Raw genomic sequence first — 17,500 nt, 5'->3', positions numbered from 1 at the left:
CTTGCTACACTTCTTCCTTAGTTATCCCAATACAAACGCCGCGTTTTCTATCTTTAAAGAAATAAAACGCGTGAAGACTTTTTTTTGTGTACATTTCCATCACATTGTTCTCTGTCAGTCTACAGCACACCTAAAAACCTCTTTTATTCTCTTTTTACTCTCTTCTTTTTGTCCTCTTATCCCTTATAGCACTAATTTCCTCGCTATTTCTCATTCATTTCAAATATTAATATAACATTTATTTCCACCCACTTCTCTGGATGAGTTTCTACATTATTCTTTCTCGTTTTCTACTTTCTAATCGGTCTCACGCACCTATTGTAAACACCTCTACCTCTCTCAGATTTACATGCTGTAAATTTCTCATCAGTGAATTGTATATGCATTCAATGATAGATCTCAGTTCTTGTAGGAGCGTGTGAAGTTCTGCGTATCATTATTGTTCAAAATTTCACTCAATTTCTTAAGAATTTTGGCTGTCCTGCATCGTCACTCTGTATCGAAAACTACAGCAGGTTTTTTTAGTCTTTGTAACCGTTAGGCCTATTTACCGCTTTGTTCTTTTATCTTTGTTTACTGCAGAAACACTTCAGTGCCCAAGTGGAAGGCAAGAAGATCTAGGTCTCCTTAAGTTTGCCTTCCTGCCTCATGTCTAACAATGTCACTGCAGCTGTAATGTTATTTTCCTTCTACTTCTCACTGCCAAACGTCTTATAGTCACTTTATAATGCATTGTGATGTAGTTGTTTGGTATTGTTAACTTTATAAGAACAGCAATATCGGAAAATGGTTTTTCTATGGTGTCTTAGAAGAAACAGGTTGTACAATGGTTTTTTTTCTCTCATGTAGCATTACTGGATTCGGAATCTTTTTATACTGTTTTTATGGGAATTCCATACCGATTGTTTCTGCTACGAAAATAGACTTATAGGCCTTTCTTTCATTTATAAAGCCAAATCAAGAAGCAGTATATTCAAAGCTAATTAAATTGTAACAGGCCAAGTATTTGTAAAGGCGAAGCAGTACATGTAACCAACATAAATATAATATTCGGAATTAAATATTAAATTTACCAATTCTTCCGCCATATAGGTAATCACAACTACATCCTTCTCTGAAATTGATCGGTTAAGCCTTTGATTACGTTCACCAAAAATGCAAATGAAACTTTAATTACTCGAATTTGCTTATTAAACCGCAGGCGGGGGTCGCGTGAACCAATTTCCGGTTAGGAATGGGGGTATTTTCGAAGGATTTTCTCCATTTCTCATTCCGTGAAGAAGGCCCAGAAGTCCTGAATGCATTAAGGCTTGTTGCAACCGCCACCTGAACTACCTGCCGGCGGCGAGGGCGAAGACCAGAGCGCCGATGTGAAGCAAGAGGCACCGAAACCCCTTCTGCCGCGGAAGACCTTTTGTTTTGATCGACGGGGCAGCCGCAGGGCGAGTAGGAGTGACGTCACGTCTCCGGAAACGATAAGAATTGACTCAGACGGGTCGAGATTGACTCACGCGCGGGAAACGTCGTTGGCGGCACGATAACAGTTACTCAATGATAACAGTTACGCCTTCTGTAGACTGATATCAACATCGTTATCGAGTGTTTAATGAGAAGGGGCGCCTTGGGATGAGCGGGTTGCTTGTCTTTCCTTTTAGATTTATTTTACTAATATAGGATCGAAGGAATATTATACAGTGGTGATAAATACATGTATATATATATATATGTATATATGTATATATATGTATATATATGTGTATATATACATATATAAATAAATTATATATATATATATATATATATATATATATATATATATATATATATATATATATATATGTGTGTGTGTGTGTGTGTGTGTGTGTGTGTGTGTGTGTGTGTATTTATATATATGTATGCATATATCTATATGCACACACACACACACACACACATATGTGTGTGTGTGTGTGTGTGTGTGTGCGTGTGTGTGTGTGTGTGTGCGCGCGCGCGCATGTGTGTATGTGTGTGTGTGCGTGTTATGTATATATATATATGTAAATATATGTACACACACACACACAATTTATATATATGTAAATATATGTATACACACACAAACAATTCATATATATGTAAATATATGTATATATACATACACAAACACACACATATATGTGTGCGTGTGTGTTTGTGTGTATTTGGGTGTGTGCATATGTATGTATGTATGTATAGATAGATAGAAACATTCATATAAACATACACACACACATATGCATATATATACATATACATACATACATACATACATATATATATATATAATATATATATATATTTGTGTGTGCGTGTTTATATGTTTATGTGTGTATGCATGTGTACGTGTATGTGTATGTATGTATGTATATGTATGTATAAACATTCATAAATATATACACATAATACATGCATACATACAAACATATACATATATAGATCTAAGAGTACTTCTGCCCTGATAGTCGAACCATCATTTCGTAGGATGATGGGCTGTAGGATGAAAATAATTGTCTTGAGTATTTAGACGTGGAAGCAGTGTTAGCGTCCTGTAGAGACTCATCTACGATCGCTGGAAAAAAAATAGCATCTATCAACATACTTCTATTAAGTGAATAATGTAATTCGGCCATATACGACAAGGCCATAGAGGCGAAAACACAATGAAACACTAAGAACAACCAAACCACTCGTTCGGATGTCCGTCGGGCGAGCGGACGACGCCGTGGCCAGCTGAGTCGTCGAGCGTGGCGTTCCAGGCAGTGAGGAGGGACGACAAGGAAATAGGTAGGTCGAGAAGGAGGCGACGAATATCTCCCTAATTATTGGACTTGCTAATTACCGTTTGGTTTATTATGGTTGTTAAATCTGCGAGTGGAAGTGCGGGATTTATTAATCTGGATCATCGTGGCAATAACGTCCCTTGGAAGTGAGACGATTCGAAGACGTGACGTGAAATGAAATACTTGATACGGTGTTGATGAGTCTTGGTAGTGTCGACGTGAATGCAAGATATGTTCATAAGTGAAAAGTGCATTGTGATCCCTCTTAACACTTCCCTTCCATTTCACCGTTCTGGTCTGGCAACAAAGGTGTCCGCAATACCGCGTTGCAAGTTAATTTGCCGTTTGATTAACCTTGAGTGCAAATAAGGGGTTATAAAACTCTTCATAGTTTCAGGGAGTTCACAATCTACAACTAAGAGCAAGGCGGAGTTCAGGGTCATTAGCAATGGTGGTGTTGAGAGTCAAATTATATAGTTCCATTGCATGTTAATTTTGTAAATAGTAAAATATAACTAGATGGAAAGTTACCGAACTCCCGGCGCTTGATTCTAAAGTGTGCATTTCTTCTCCAGAACTGACCAGCAGCAGCCATGGGACGAAAGTGTTGTACATTGGACAGCTTTATGTGCAGCATCTCTCTGCGCGATGGCTCCCTCATGATCGCTATAATCATGATAGTAAGTCTGGCAATTAGTGGGTAGAAAAAGAGGTATTTTTTTTTTATCTCTCACATACGTCATAACTTTGTTATTATCGAGTTGCGATGGAAAACCCATAGAAGAAACGCCGTGGATATTGTTACGGCATCGGATTTTGTAACAGTGGCTATTCGTCCGGCATACATGCGCATTAACTATTTGCGCGCAAACACACACTCGCGCATTAGCCTTGCATACAAACTTTGGCGCTGTTTTTGTGTTGTTCATTGTTCATGGCTAAGGGTCGATCATCGATTATGGATTCCTTCAAAGTTGGAACTGAATTTGCCAGTTTTGCTGATGTGAAGGACAGCTTGACCAAATTTCAAGAGGACTTTCGCACAGTTTTATGTCAAAGATTCAAGGACTGTTGTTGCGGCTTTGAAGCGTACACCGGATAAGAAAGTGAAGCCAGAGTTGAAGTACTACTTGGTGTTTGCCTGCATCGGAAAATACGGCAATCGGGAGGGGGTCCGGGGGGCGTAATCCCCGAGTTAGGAGATATTTTTGGTCCATACGGCGATCCTACTGGTCGTTCGTGCGTTTAAGATGCGGTTCACTTGCACGTTCGTTCGCGCAACACCGTGTCGAATCATCCGTGGCCGAATCTTCTCTCGGGTTCCTACATTTTTCACTTTCTTTATCATTTGAAATACTATCCTTGGCTCGGATTTTCAATTTCCCACATTTTTTTTGTTCAAAATGCATGGTATGAACGAAATCATCCCCCCCCCAACCCCCGATTCCCCCACGGGATCCCCAAACACCGTTGGCGGGCGTCGGGGACTCCATCTCTGACGGGTGCGGTCCTATCGTTTAAAGGCACGATACAATCATTGAATAGGAATGAAAATCACAGAAATGTCGAACTGTAGCAAACTTAGCATGTATGTCCACTCGGTCCTAAGAATAATAAAAAATTTTGATGTGCGCCTCTGCCGGAAAAAAAACAGCTCTTCAGTGCAGGTTTCCGACAAAAAACGCCGGAAAAATATCCCAGCAGCCTCTCGATCCCACTATGAATATTGCGTGAAATGACCAAGACAGAATTGTTGACAGTGCGCAAGCGCGAGTGTATGCCGGGCGAATAGCCAAAATGTTATAAAATCCGGTGCCGGAACAATATGCACGGCGTATAAGAAAAATTTATTTTCGTTTATTACGTCCACTTCAGGTAAAATTTTCCTTCTAATTAATGGCTGAGTGGAACTAAAACGAACACTCGCTAACACGTGCACATAGAATACATAAATACATCCGTGTGTACATGTCATGTATGCGTACATATGTATATACTATATATATGCGCATGCGTATATATATCTGTCTATCCATCTCTCTATCCATCTATCATTTACCCTCTTCGTTTCTCAATCTATCGATCTATCCATCTATATATTCTTACTGTATATGTATTGTACATAATAGACCAAAGGATTTCTATTTTTACTGTAATTCCTTTTCAGGTTGTGTCTATACTGAGGCTCGTGTTTGCTGTCACAAGCATATGCTACGGCAAGTAGGATGAGCATAGTGAAGGAATGAAGTGATGAAGATGGGAGTAGGATGCAAGTGTAGAGGGAATGGAAACCGGGAAAAGGATGTTCAAAGAAAATGCTATATTTATTTTTTTTGTATTAAAGCGGGGAACTGAAGCTAGAGAGTCAATGATGGGAGGTTAACATGGTGAAATTTTACCCATTCATTTATCTACCCACTCACCCACCTATCTGCCTATCTACTGTCTCTCTCCTTCCCTCTCTCCCTCTCCCTCTCTCTCTCTCTCTCCCTCCCTCTCCCTCTCCCTCTTTTCTCTCTCCCTCTCTCTCTCTCTCTCTCTCTCCCTCCCTCTCCCTCTCCCTCTCCCTCTCCCTCTCCCTCTCCCTCTCTCTCTCTCTCTCTCTCTCTCCTTTCTCTCTCCCTCTCCCTCTTCCTCCTTTCTCTCTCCCTCTCCCTCTTCCTCCTTTCTCTCTCCCTCTCCCTCTTCCTCCTTTCTCTCTCCCTCTCCCTCTTCCTCCTTTCTCTCTCCCTCTCCCTCTTCCTCCTTTCTCTCTCCCTCTCCCACTCCCTCTCTTCTCTGTCCCCCTCCCTCTTTTCTCTCTCCCTCTCCCTCTCTCCCTCTCTCCATCCCTCTCATCCAATTACCCACCCACATAGAATGGGAAGATGAAATACCTTTTAAAATATAACCCGCTTGATGCCCCGTCCTTTTCCACAGCTAGAAACGAAGCCTGGTTTGCCCTGCTGGTCGAGATCATCAACATCCCCCTTGCATTCCTGCTTTTAATCGCTATTCTTAAGGTAAGGTTTCTGGTCCTTCTCTTTAGTGTAATTCAGTTTTTTTCCTAGGTAGAAAGGGGGAAAAAATTGATTGGTAGTAAAACACCAACCTGAAGTAATTTTCTGATTATACGGTCAGTTCGAGGAAGACATTTTTGATGTACGTTCAGTTGGAGGAAAAAAATTCTGATATACATTCCGCTCAAGGAAGAACCTTCTGATTTTCATTCCTTCCCCGCACAGGAGAAAGTCAAGCTGCTCTGTGCGTGGGTCACGAACACCTTAGTCGTAGCCCTCGCCAACTTCGCCTACGGCTGCCTCATCATCGTAGCCGTCGCCAACGTTTCGGACGGGGTCGCCAGTATATCCATGGCCGTCGTGCAGGTCTGCTTCGCGGTGGTCGTCCGCTCGTTCGCGCTCACGGTGCGTTAGCCTCGATGCCTTCTGGGGTGGGGGTGGGGGGTGTCTGTGTCTGTCTTTCTGTGTGTGTGTGTGTGGGGGCGTGTCTGTGTCTGTCTTTCTGTGTGTGTGTGTGTGTGGGGGGTGTCTGTGTCTGTCTGTCTGTCTGTCTGTGTCTGTGTCTGTCTGTCTGTCTTTGTATGTGTGTGTGTGGGGGGGGGGTGTCTGTGTCTGTGTGTCTGTCTGTCTTTCTGTGCGTGTGTGCGTGTGCGTGTGTCTGTGTATGTGTCTGTGCGTCTGTCTGTCTCTGTCTGTGTCTGCCTGTGTCTGTGTCTGTCTGTCTCTGTCTGTGTCTGCCTGTGTCTGTGTCTGTCTGTCTCTGTCTCTGTCTCTGTCTTTCTCTGTCTCCGTCTCTGTGTGTCTGTGTCTGTCTCCGTCTCTGTGTGTCTGTGTCTGTCTCCGTCTCTGTGTGTCTCTGTCTGTCTGTCTGTGTGTGTCTGTCTCTGTCTGTGTGTGTGTCTGTCTGTCTGTCTGTGTGTGTCTGTCTCTGTCTGTGTGTGTGTCTGTCTGTCTGTGTCTGTGTATCTTTCTGTGTGTGTTTGTCTGTCTGTGTGTCTGTCTGTCTCTGTCTGTCTCTGTCTCTGTCTGTGTGTGTGTCTGTCTCTGTCTGTGTGTGTGTCTGTCTCTGTCTGTGTGTGTGTCTGTCTCTGTCTGTGTGTGTGTCTGTCTCTGTCTGTGTGTGTGTCTGTCTCTGTCTGTGTGTGTGTCTGTCTGTCTGTGTCTGTCTCTGTCTCTCTCTGTGTGTGTGGCTGTCTCTGTCTGTGTGTGTGTCTGTCTCTGTCTGTGTGTGTGTCTGTCTCTGTCTGTGTGTGTGTCTGTCTCTGTGTGTCTGTGTGTCTGTCTCTGTCTGTGTGTGTGTCTGTCTCTGTCTGTCTGTGTGTCTGTCTCTGTCTGTCTGTCTGTGTGTGTGTCTGTCTCTGTCTGTCTGTCTGTGTGTCTGTCTCTGTCTGTGTGTGTGTCTGTGTCTGTCTCTGTCTGTGTGTCTCTGTCTGTCTGTCTCTGTCTGTGTGTGTGTGTCTGTCTGTCTCTGTCTGTGTGTGTCTGTCTGTCTGTCTCTGTCTGTGTGTGTGTGTCTGTCTCTGTCTGTGTGTGTGTCTGTCTGTGTGTCTGTGTGTGTGTGTGTCTGTCTCTGTCTGTGTGTGTGTCTGTCTGTCTCTCCCTCTCCCCTCTCTCTGACTGTCTGTCTCTCCCTCTCCCCTCTCTCTAACTGTCTGTCTCTCCCTCTCCCCTCTCTCTAACTGTCTGTCTCTCCCTCTCCCCTCTCTCTAACTGTCTGTCTCTCCCTCTCCCCTCTCTCTGACTGTCTGTCTCTCCCTCTCCCCTCTCTCTAACTGTCTGTCTCTCCCTCTCCCCTCTCTCTAACTGTCTGTCTCTCCCTCTCCCCTCTCTCTAACTGTCTGTCTCTCCCTCTCCCCTCTCTCTAACTGTCTGTCTCTCCCTCTCCCCTCTCTCTGACTGTCTGTCTCTCCCTCTCCCCTCTCTCTGACTCTCTCTCTCTCCCTCCCTCTCCCCTCTCTCTAACTGTCTGTCTCTCCCTCTCCCCTCTCTCTGACTGTCTGTCTCTCCCTCTCCCCTCTCTCTGACTCTCTCTCTCTCCCTCCCTCTCCCCTCTCTCTGACTGTCTGTCTCTCCCTCTCCCCTCTCTCTGACTGTCTGTCTCTCCCTCTCCCCTCTCTCTGACTGTCTGTCTCTCCCTCTCCCCTCTCTCTGACTGTCTGTCTCTCCCTCTCCCCTCTCTCTGACTCTCTCTCTCTCCCTCCCTCTCCCCTCTCTCTAACTGTCTGTCTCTCCCTCTCCCCTCTCTCTGACTGTCTGTCTCTCCCTCTCCCCTCTCTCTGACTCTCTCTCTCTCCCTCCCTCTCCCCTCTCTCTAACTGTCTGTCTCTCCCTCTCCCCTCTCTCTGACTGTCTGTCTCTCCCTCTCCCCTCTCTCTGACTGTCTGTCTCTCCCTCTCCCCTCTCTCTAACTGTCTGTCTCTCCCTCTCCCCTCTCTCTAACTGTCTGTCTCTCCCTCTCCCCTCTCTCTGACTGTCTGTCTCTCCCTCTCCCCTCTCTCTGACTCTCTCTCTCTCCCTCCCTCTCCCCTCTCTCTAACTGTCTGTCTCTCCCTCTCCCCTCTCTCTAACTGTCTGTCTCTCCCTCTCCCCTCTCTCTAACTGTCTGTCTCTCCCTCTCCCCTCTCTCTGACTCTCTCTCTCTCCCTCCCTCTCCCCTCTCTCTAACTGTCTGTCTCTCCCTCTCCCCTCTCTCTGACTGTCTGTCTCTCCCTCTCCCCTCTCTCTGACTGTCTGTCTCTCCCTCTCCCCTCTCTCTAACTGTCTGTCTCTCCCTCTCCCCTCTCTCTAACTGTCTGTCTCTCCCTCTCCCCTCTCTCTGACTGTCTGTCTCTCCCTCTCCCCTCTCTCTGACTCTCTCTCTCTCCCTCCCTCTCCCCTCTCTCTGACTGTCTGTCTCTCCCTCTCCCCTCTCTCTAACTGTCTGTCTCTCCCTCTCCCCTCTCTCTGACTGTCTCTCTCTCCCTCTCCCCTCTCTCTAACTGTCTGTCTCTCCCTCTCCCCTCTCTCTGACTGTCTGTCTCTCCCTCTCCCCTCTCTCTGACTCTCTCTCTCTCCCTCCCTCTCCCCTCTCTCTAACTGTCTGTCTCTCCCTCTCCCCTCTCTCTGACTGTCTGTCTCTCCCTCTCCCCTCTCTCTAACTGTCTGTCTCTCCCTCTCCCCTCTCTCTGACTGTCTGTCTCTCCCTCTCCCCTCTCTCTGACTGTCTGTCTCTCCCTCTCCCCTCTCTCTGACTCTCTCTCTCTCCCTCCCTCTCCCCTCTCTCTGACTGTCTGTCTCTCCCTCTCCCCTCTCTCTGACTGTCTGTCTCTCCCTCTCCCCTCTCTCTGACTGTCTGTCTCTCCCTCTCCCCTCTCTCTGACTGTCTGTCTCTCCCTCTCCCCTCTCTCTGACTCTCTCTCTCTCCCTCCCTCTCCCCTCTCTCTGACTGTCTGTCTCTCCCTCTCCCCTCTCTCTAACTGTCTGTCTCTCCCTCTCCCCTCTCTCTGACTGTCTGTCTCTCCCTCTCCCCTCTCTCTGACTCTCTCTCTCTCCCTCCCTCTCCCCTCTCTCTGACTGTCTGTCTCTCCCTCTCCCCTCTCTCTAACTGTCTGTCTCTCCCTCTCCCCTCTCTCTAACTGTCTGTCTCTCCCTCTCCCCTCTCTCTGACTGTCTGTCTCTCCCTCTCCCCTCTCTCTGACTCTCTCTCTCTCCCTCCCTCTCCCCTCTCTCTGACTGTCTGTCTCTCCCTCTCCCCTCTCTCTGACTGTCTGTCTCTCCCTCTCCCCTCTCTCTGACTGTCTGTCTCTCCCTCTCCCCTCTCTCTGACTGTCTGTCTCTCCCTCTCCCCTCTCTCTGACTCTCTCTCTCTCCCTCCCTCTCCCCTCTCTCTGACTGTCTGTCTCTCCCTCTCCCCTCTCTCTGACTGTCTGTCTCTCCCTCTCCCCTCTCTCTGACTGTCTGTCTCTCCCTCTCCCCTCTCTCTGACTGTCTGTCTCTCCCTCTCCCCTCTCTCTGACTCTCTCTCTCTCCCTCCCTCTCCCCTCTCTCTGACTGTCTGTCTCTCCCTCTCCCCTCTCTCTAACTGTCTGTCTCTCCCTCTCCCCTCTCTCTGACTGTCTGTCTCTCCCTCTCCCCTCTCTCTGACTGTCTGTCTCTCCCTCTCCCCTCTCTCTAACTGTCTGTCTCTCCCTCTCCCCTCTCTCTGACTGTCTGTCTCTCCCTCTCCCCTCTCTCTGACTGTCTGTCTCTCCCTCTCCCCTCTCTCTGACTGTCTGTCTCTCCCTCTCCCCTCTCTCTGACTGTCTCTCTCCCTCTCCCCTCTCTCTAACTGTCTGTCTCTCCCTCTCCCCTCTCTCTAACTGTCTGTCTCTCCCTCTCCCCTCTCTCTGACTGTCTCTCTCCCTCTCCCCTCTCTCTAACTGTCTGTCTCTCCCTCTCCCCTCTCTCTAACTGTCTGTCTCTCCCTCTCCCCTCTCTCTAACTGTCTGTCTCTCCCTCTCCCCTCTCTCTAACTGTCTGTCTCTCCCTCTCCCCTCTCTCTAACTGTCTGTCTCTCCCTCTCCCCTCTCTCTAACTGTCTGTCTCTCCCTCTCCCCTCTCTCTGACTGTCTGTCTCTCCCTCTCCCCTCTCTCTGACTGTCTCTATCCCTCTCCCCTCTCTCTAACTGTCTGTCTCTCCCTCTCCCCTCTCTCTAACTGTCTGTCTCTCCCTCTCCCCTCTCTCTAACTGTCTGTCTCTCCCTCTCCCCTCTCTCTAACTGTCTCTCTCTCTCTCCCCTCTCTCTAACTGTCTGTCTCTCCCTCTCCCCTCTCTCTAACTGTCTGTCTCTCCCTCTCCCCTCTCTCTAACTGTCTGTCTCTCCCTCTCCCCTCTCTCTAACTGTCTGTCTCTCCCTCTCCCCTCTCTCTGACTCTCTCTCTCTCCCTCTCCCCTCTCTCTAACTGTCTGTCTCTCCCTCTCCCCTCTCTCTGACTGTCTCTCTCCCTCTCCCCTCTCTCTAACTGTCTGTCTCTCCCTCTCCCCTCTCTCTAACTGTCTGTCTCTCCCTCTCCCCTCTCTCTGACTGTCTCTCTCTCTCTCCCCTCTCTCTAACTGTCTGTCTCTCCCTCTCCCCTCTCTCTAACTGTCTGTCTCTCCCTCTCCCCTCTCTCTAACTGTCTGTCTCTCCCTCTCCCCTCTCTCTAACTGTCTGTCTCTCCCTCTCCCCTCTCTCTAACTGTCTGTCTCTCCCTCTCCCCTCTCTCTGACTGTCTGTCTCTCCCTCTCCCCTCTCTCTGACTCTCTCTCTCTCCCTCCCTCTCCCCTCTCTCTAACTGTCTGTCTCTCCCTCTCCCCTCTCTCTGACTGTCTGTCTCTCCCTCTCCCCTCTCTCTAACTGTCTGTCTCTCCCTCTCCCCTCTCTCTAACTGTCTGTCTCTCCCTCTCCCCTCTCTCTGACTGTCTCTCTCTCTCTCCCCTCTCTCTAACTGTCTGTCTCTCCCTCTCCCCTCTCTCTGACTGTCTGTCTCTCCCTCTCCCCTCTCTCTGACTGTCTCTCTCCCTCTCCCCTCTCTCTAACTGTCTGTCTCTCCCTCTCCCCTCTCTCTAACTGTCTGTCTCTCCCTCTCCCCTCTCTCTGACTGTCTGTCTCTCCCTCTCCCCTCTCTCTGACTCTCTCTCTCTCCCTCCCTCTCCCCTCTCTCTAACTGTCTGTCTCTCCCTCTCCCCTCTCTCTAACTGTCTGTCTCTCCCTCTCCCCTCTCTCTAACTGTCTGTCTCTCCCTCTCCCCTCTCTCTAACTGTCTGTCTCTCCCTCTCCCCTCTCTCTGACTGTCTGTCTCTCCCTCTCCCCTCTCTCTGACTCTCTCTCTCTCCCTCCCTCTCCCCTCTCTCTAACTGTCTGTCTCTCCCTCTCCCCTCTCTCTAACTGTCTGTCTCTCCCTCTCCCCTCTCTCTAACTGTCTGTCTCTCCCTCTCCCCTCTCTCTGACTGTCTGTCTCTCCCTCTCCCCTCTCTCTAACTGTCTGTCTCTCCCTCTCCCCTCTCTCTGACTGTCTGTCTCTCCCTCTCCCCTCTCTCTGACTGTCTCTCTCTCCCTCTCCCCTCTCTCTAACTGTCTGTCTCTCCCTCTCCCCTCTCTCTAACTGTCTGTCTCTCCCTCTCCCCTCTCTCTAACTGTCTGTCTCTCCCTCTCCCCTCTCTCTGACTGTCTGTCTCTCCCTCTCCCCTCTCTCTGACTCTCTCTCTCTCCCTCCCTCTCCCCTCTCTCTAACTGTCTGTCTCTCCCTCTCCCCTCTCTCTGACTGTCTGTCTCTCCCTCTCCCCTCTCTCTGACTGTCTGTCTCTCCCTCTCTCTGACTGTCTGTCTCTCCCTTTCCCCTCTCTCTGACTGTCTGTCTCTCCCTCTCCCCTCTCTCTGACTGTCTCTCTCCCTCTCCCCTCTCTCTAACTGTCTGTCTCTCCCTCTCCCCTCTCTCTAACTGTCTGTCTCTCCCTCTCCCCTCTCTCTGACTGTCTCTCTCCCTCTCCCCTCTCTCTGACTGTCTGTCTCTCCCTCTCCCCTCTCTCTAACTGTCTGTCTCTCCCTCTCCCCTCTCTCTAACTGTCTCTCTCCCTCTCCCCTCTCTCTAACTGTCTGTCTCTCCCTCTCCCCTCTCTCTGACTCTCTCTCTCCCTCTCCCCTCTCTCTGACTGTCTGTCTCTCCCTCTCTCTGACTGTCTGTCTCTCCCTCTCCCCTCTCTCTGACTGTCTGTCTCTCCCTCTCCCCTCTCTCTAACTGTCTCTCTCCCTCTCCCCTCTCTCTAACTGTCTGTCTCTCCCTCTCCCCTCTCTCTGACTGTCTCTCTCCCTCTCCCCTCTCTCTGACTGTCTGTCTCTCCCTCTCTCTGACTGTCTGTCTCTCCCTCTCCCCTCTCTCTGACTGTCTCTCTCCCTCTCCCCTCTCTCTGACTGTCTGTCTCTCCCTCTCTCTGACTGTCTGTCTCTCCCTCTCCCCTCTCTCTGACTGTCTCTCTCTCCCTCTCCCCTCTCTCTGACTGTCAGTCTCTCTCTCTCTCTGACTGTCTGTCTCTCCCTCTCCCCTCTCTCTGACTGTCTGTCTCTCCCTCTCCCCTCTCTCTAACTGTCTCTCTCCCTCTCCCCTCTCTCTAACTGTCTGTCTCTCCCTCTCCCCTCTCTCTGACTGTCTCTCTCCCTCTCCCCTCTCTCTGACTGTCTGTCTCTCCCTCTCTCTGACTGTCTGTCTCTCCCTCTCCCCTCTCTCTAACTGTCTCTCTCCCTCTCCCCTCTCTCTAACTGTCTCTCTCCCTCTCCCCTCTCTCTGACTGTCTGTCTCCCTCTCCCCTCTCTCTAACTGTCTGTCTCTCCCTCTCCCCTCTCTCTAACTGTCTGTCTGTCCCTCTCCCCTCTCTCTAACTGTCTGTCTCTCCCTCTCCCCTCTCTCTAACTGTCTCTCTCCCTCTCCCCTCTCTCTAACTGTCTGTCTCTCCCTCTCCCCTCTCTCTGACTGTCTGTCTCTCCCTCTCCCCTCTCTCTGACTGTCTCTCTCCCTCTCCCCTCTCTCTAACTGTCTCTCTCCCTCTCCCCTCTCTCTAACTGTCTGTCTCTCCCTCTCCCCTCTCTCTGACTGTCTGTCTCTCCCTCTCCCCTCTCTCTGACTCTCTCTCTCTCCCTCCCTCTCCCCTCTCTCTAACTGTCTGTCTCTCCCTCTCCCCTCTCTCTGACTGTCTGTCTCTCCCTCTCCCCTCTCTCTGACTGTCTGTCTCTCCCTCTCCCCTCTCTCTGACTGTCTGTCTCCCTCTCCCCTCTCTCTGACTGTCTCTCTCTCCCTCTCCCCTCTCTCTGACTGTCTCTCTCTCCCTCTCCCCTCTCTCCCTCTCCCCTCTCTCTGACTGTCTCTCTCTCCCTCTCCCCTCTCTCTGACTGTCTCTCTCTCCCTCTCCCCTCTCTCTGACTGTCTCTCTCTCCCTCTCCCCTCTCTCTGACTCTCTCTCTCTCCCTCTCCCCTCTCTCTGACTCTCTCTCTCTCCCTCTCCCCTCTCTCTGACTGTCTATCTCTCCCTCTCCCCTCTCTCTGACTGTCTATCTCTCCCTCTCCCCTCTCTCTGACTCTCTCTCTCTCCCTCTCCCCTCTCTCTGACTGTCTCTCTCTCTCCCTCTCCCCTCTCTCTGACTCTCTCTCTCTCCCTCTCCCCTCTCTCTGACTGTCTATCTCTCCCTCTCCCCTCTCTCTGACTGTCTATCTCTCCCTCTCCCCTCTCTCTGACTGTCTATCTCTCCCTCTCCCCTCTCTCTGACTGTCTATCTCTCCCTCTCCCTCTCCCCTCTCTCTGACTGTCTCTCTCTCCCTCTCCCCTCTCTCTGACTGTCTCTCTCTCCCTCTCCCCTCTCTCTGACTGTCTCTCTCTCCCTCTCCCCTCTCTCTGGCTGTCTCTCTCCCCTCTCTCTGACTGTCTCTCTCTCCCTCTCCCCTCTCTCTGACTGTCTCTCTCTCCCTCTCCCCTCTCTCTGACTGTCTCTCTCTCCCTCTCCCCTCTCTCTGACTGTCTCTCTCCCCTCTCTCTGACTGTCTCTCTCTCCCTCTCCCCTCTCTCTGACTGTCTCTCTCTCCCTCTCCCCTCTCTCTGACTGTCTCTCTCTCTCTCCCTCTCCCCTCTCTCTGACTGTCTCTCTCTCTCTGACTGTCTCTCTCTGACTCTCTCTCTCTCTGACTGTCTCTCTCTGACTCTCTCTCTCTCTGACTGTCTCTCTCTCCCTCTCCCCTCTCTCTGACTGTCTCTCTCTCCCTCTCCCCTCTCTCTGACTGTCTCTCTCTCTGACTGTCTCTCTCTCTGACTGTCTCTCTCTCCCTCTCCCCTCTCTGACTGTCTCTCTCTCCCTCTCCCTTCTCTCCTCTCTCTGACTGTCTCTCTCTCCCTCTCCCCTCTCTCCTCTCTCTGACTGTCTCTCTCTCCCTCTCCCCTCTCTCTGACTGTCTCTCTCTCCCTCTCCCCTCTCTCCTCTCTCTGACTGTCTCTCTCTCCCCTCTCTCTGACTGTCTCTCTCTCCCTCTCCCCTCTCTCTGACTGTCTCTCTCTCCCTCTCCCCTCTCTCTGACTCTCTCTCTCTCCCTCTCCCCTCTCTCCTCTCTCTGACTGTCTCTCTCTCCCTCTCCCCTCTCTCCTCTCTCTGACTGTCTCTCTCTCCCTCTCCCCTCTCCTCTCTCTGACTGTCTCTCTCCCTCTCCCCTCTCTCTGACTGTCTCTCTCTCCCTCTCCCCTCTCTCTGACTGTCTCTCTCTCCCTCTCCCCTCTCTCTGACTGTCTCTCTCTCCCTCTCCCCTCTCTCTGACTGTCTCTCTCTCCCTCTCCCCTCTCTCTGACTGTCTCTCTCTCCCTCTCCCCTCTCTCTGACTGTCTCTCTCTCCCTCTCCCCTCTCTCTGACTGTCTCTCTCTCCCTCTCCCCTCTCTCTGACTGTCTCTCTCTCTCTCCTCTCCCCTCTCTCTGACTGTCTGTCTCTCCCTCTCCCTCTGTTTTCTTTTGTTTTCTTATTTGTTTGTGTTTGTCACTTTGCCTGTCACTGCATGTCTTATCTTCGTCTGTATCTGTGTGTTTCTGGGTCTCTTTCTCAGGTTCTCTAACTGTGCGTCTCTCCGTCTGTCTGTCTGTCTGTCTGTATGTGTTGGTCTGTTTGTCTGAGACAGACGGATAGTGTTTATAGATATATAGAAATACACAGTTCAGTATCAGTATCAATCTCGCGTCTGTCTGTCTGTATGTCCTTTCCTATTGCTATATCTCCATCCTCAGATATGTCCTATCTGCCCTTGCTATATCTCTCTCCCCAGATATGTCCGCATGCGTCAAGAACCATACACTTCACTCTCTAGAAATATTCTTCCCAACTGAACAAGCCAAAATTCCTTCATTCCAGTACCATGGTGGCCCCGAGATTATCGTTTAGCTCCTCAGTGGACAGAGCAGCCATTATATTTTACCAAGAAATACCCCTCTTTTTGCGTGAGTGGTTTAACGTGGGTTAATCTAAGAGATGTGTAATTGTGTAATGTTATAATTTTTTATCTATGCTTAATGTTCTTAGCTATTAAAGATTTTATTGTATATTTGTTTGTCTTGTTGATTTATCCTGTCGTGTTATGTATCGTAATGTTTTGTTTTTTGTAGTCCATATCAGTTATGATATTGCAAGATTCATTATATACAAATGATCAAAAATTCAAAACCTAGGCATCTCCATGAATAAAAGCACAACAAGACAGAAGGAAACTTGTTACAGATAACTATTAAAGTGTTTAATGGTCATTTAGATAGCCTGTAAATACTTGATACTGTTATTTAAAGCTTTGATTAAGAAGTTTCCTCGACAATAAGAATCTGCTAGCTGTGCATGGTCCTTGAAAGAAGTATTCGCTGTAGAAATATTTGTGATGCCCGGATGCAACTGTAGTTTGAACTGGTTTACAGCTGTATGTATTAAGATATTTGTTTGTTACCGAAATAAGGTCATCTATAATGCCTGTGAGTGCCTGTCTCGTATTTGTTACTCGATAGCCATTTGGTTTAAATCAATAGTAATTATATCTCGGCTTATTATAGTTTAATATCTTCACTGACTTGTTTACTAATTTTGTCTCTTAAGAATGATAGTTGTAAACACTCCAGCAGCGTCGCCATATACACAACTCGGTATGTAACACGTACAGTCCAGACCATGCTCCACCGGGGCCACAAACTGCATGTAATCCTAGTGGTAAACAGGACACGGATCGTTATCAAGTCTACAAATCCTCGTGGGAGCGAGACGCGGGCAAACCGTTCTGTGGAAATAGGACGGCTACAAGACAGGGCTGCATCTCGGGACTTTGGAGAGGGAGTCGGACAAACAGCCATTAAATCGTGTAAGAAAACAAAGCCAAATAGTATGGCAAATAAGTAGTATCTGAATACAATAAGGAAGTAATTACATGACCTATGGACCAATACTAAATTTCCCTAATCATTTGGGGTCTCAAGGAGGTGCAGGAGATAAGCATGTAATTATTTTTATGTACTGTGACTTAATATACTATTGTCGTTAGAGGCTTAGGGGCCCAGTGTAAGGGATCACCCCTACCTCCCCTAATTTTACATGGGCTCTCTTCTCCCCTACCCTTTCCTATTCCTTCTCTTCTGCTTCCTCTTCTGTCCACATCCGGAAGTGAGAGCCGTGCTGTAGAAGGATGAAAGGCTGCCTTTGTCTCTCTTGAACAGTCTTCGTACTCCGTTTGCTCTCCCCTCTTTACCATTTTCATTACCATGATAACCTATGGCGCTGCATAACATTTGACATCTAACATATTTTGTCCTAGAAAATCGTTAACTCCTTTTTAACCTTTTCGCCACGATACTTATCCTAGTGCTGTATGACCTTCCCTTACCTGGGGGGGGGGGGGGTCTCCAAGCCTCACTCTATCGCTAAATCTTGAGTTCGCCACTAATGACCTCAGATGTTGACGCGGCAGAAAATTTTCAATGCATAAATAAATGAACCGTATCCATGTTGACAAATGTAGAAAAGGTATGAATGAGACTGGATATCTTCACAATACAAGAGATGTATCTGACCGGTTTCGATTACGTCTTCGTTAGAAATACATGTGTTTCTGATGAAGACGTAATCGAAACCGGTCAAATACATCTCTTGTATTGAGAGGATATCCAGCCTCATTCATACCTTTTCTGCATGAATAAATGTATCCAAATAAT

The 17,500-nt window shown here is 48.7% G+C and overlaps 1 protein-coding gene across 4 annotated transcripts; it reads left to right on the top strand.

Annotated features, from left to right (window-relative positions):
• The first annotated feature begins 2,658 nt into the window (after positions 1–2,658).
• Positions 2,659–15,858, top strand: LOC113815233 (uncharacterized). 4 transcript variants are annotated; one of them, XM_070143540.1, is made up of 6 exons: positions 2,659–2,802; positions 3,374–3,478; positions 4,966–5,014; positions 5,718–5,800; positions 6,023–6,202; positions 15,583–15,858. In XM_070143540.1, the coding sequence occupies exons 2-6, from the start codon at positions 3,392–3,394 to the stop codon at positions 15,622–15,624; spliced, it is 441 nt and encodes a 146-aa protein (XP_069999641.1). In that variant the 5' UTR covers positions 2,659–2,802; positions 3,374–3,391; the 3' UTR covers positions 15,625–15,858. The 4 variants fall into 4 exon arrangements, with proteins under 4 accessions (XP_069999641.1, XP_069999643.1, XP_027223106.2 ...); XM_070143542.1 differs by having other exon boundaries at positions 2,664–2,802; positions 15,669–15,858; XM_027367305.2 differs by lacking the exon at positions 2,659–2,802 and adding an exon at positions 2,814–3,107.
• Positions 15,859–17,500: the final 1,642 nt, after the last annotated feature.

The sequence above is a fragment of the Penaeus vannamei genome, chromosome 30 (assembly GCF_042767895.1).
Source record: "Penaeus vannamei isolate JL-2024 chromosome 30, ASM4276789v1, whole genome shotgun sequence".
NCBI classification, from domain to species: domain Eukaryota; kingdom Metazoa; phylum Arthropoda; class Malacostraca; order Decapoda; family Penaeidae; genus Penaeus; species Penaeus vannamei.
The sequence above is the reverse complement of the archived record's forward strand: the minus strand, read 5'-3'. Positions and strand labels throughout refer to the sequence as shown.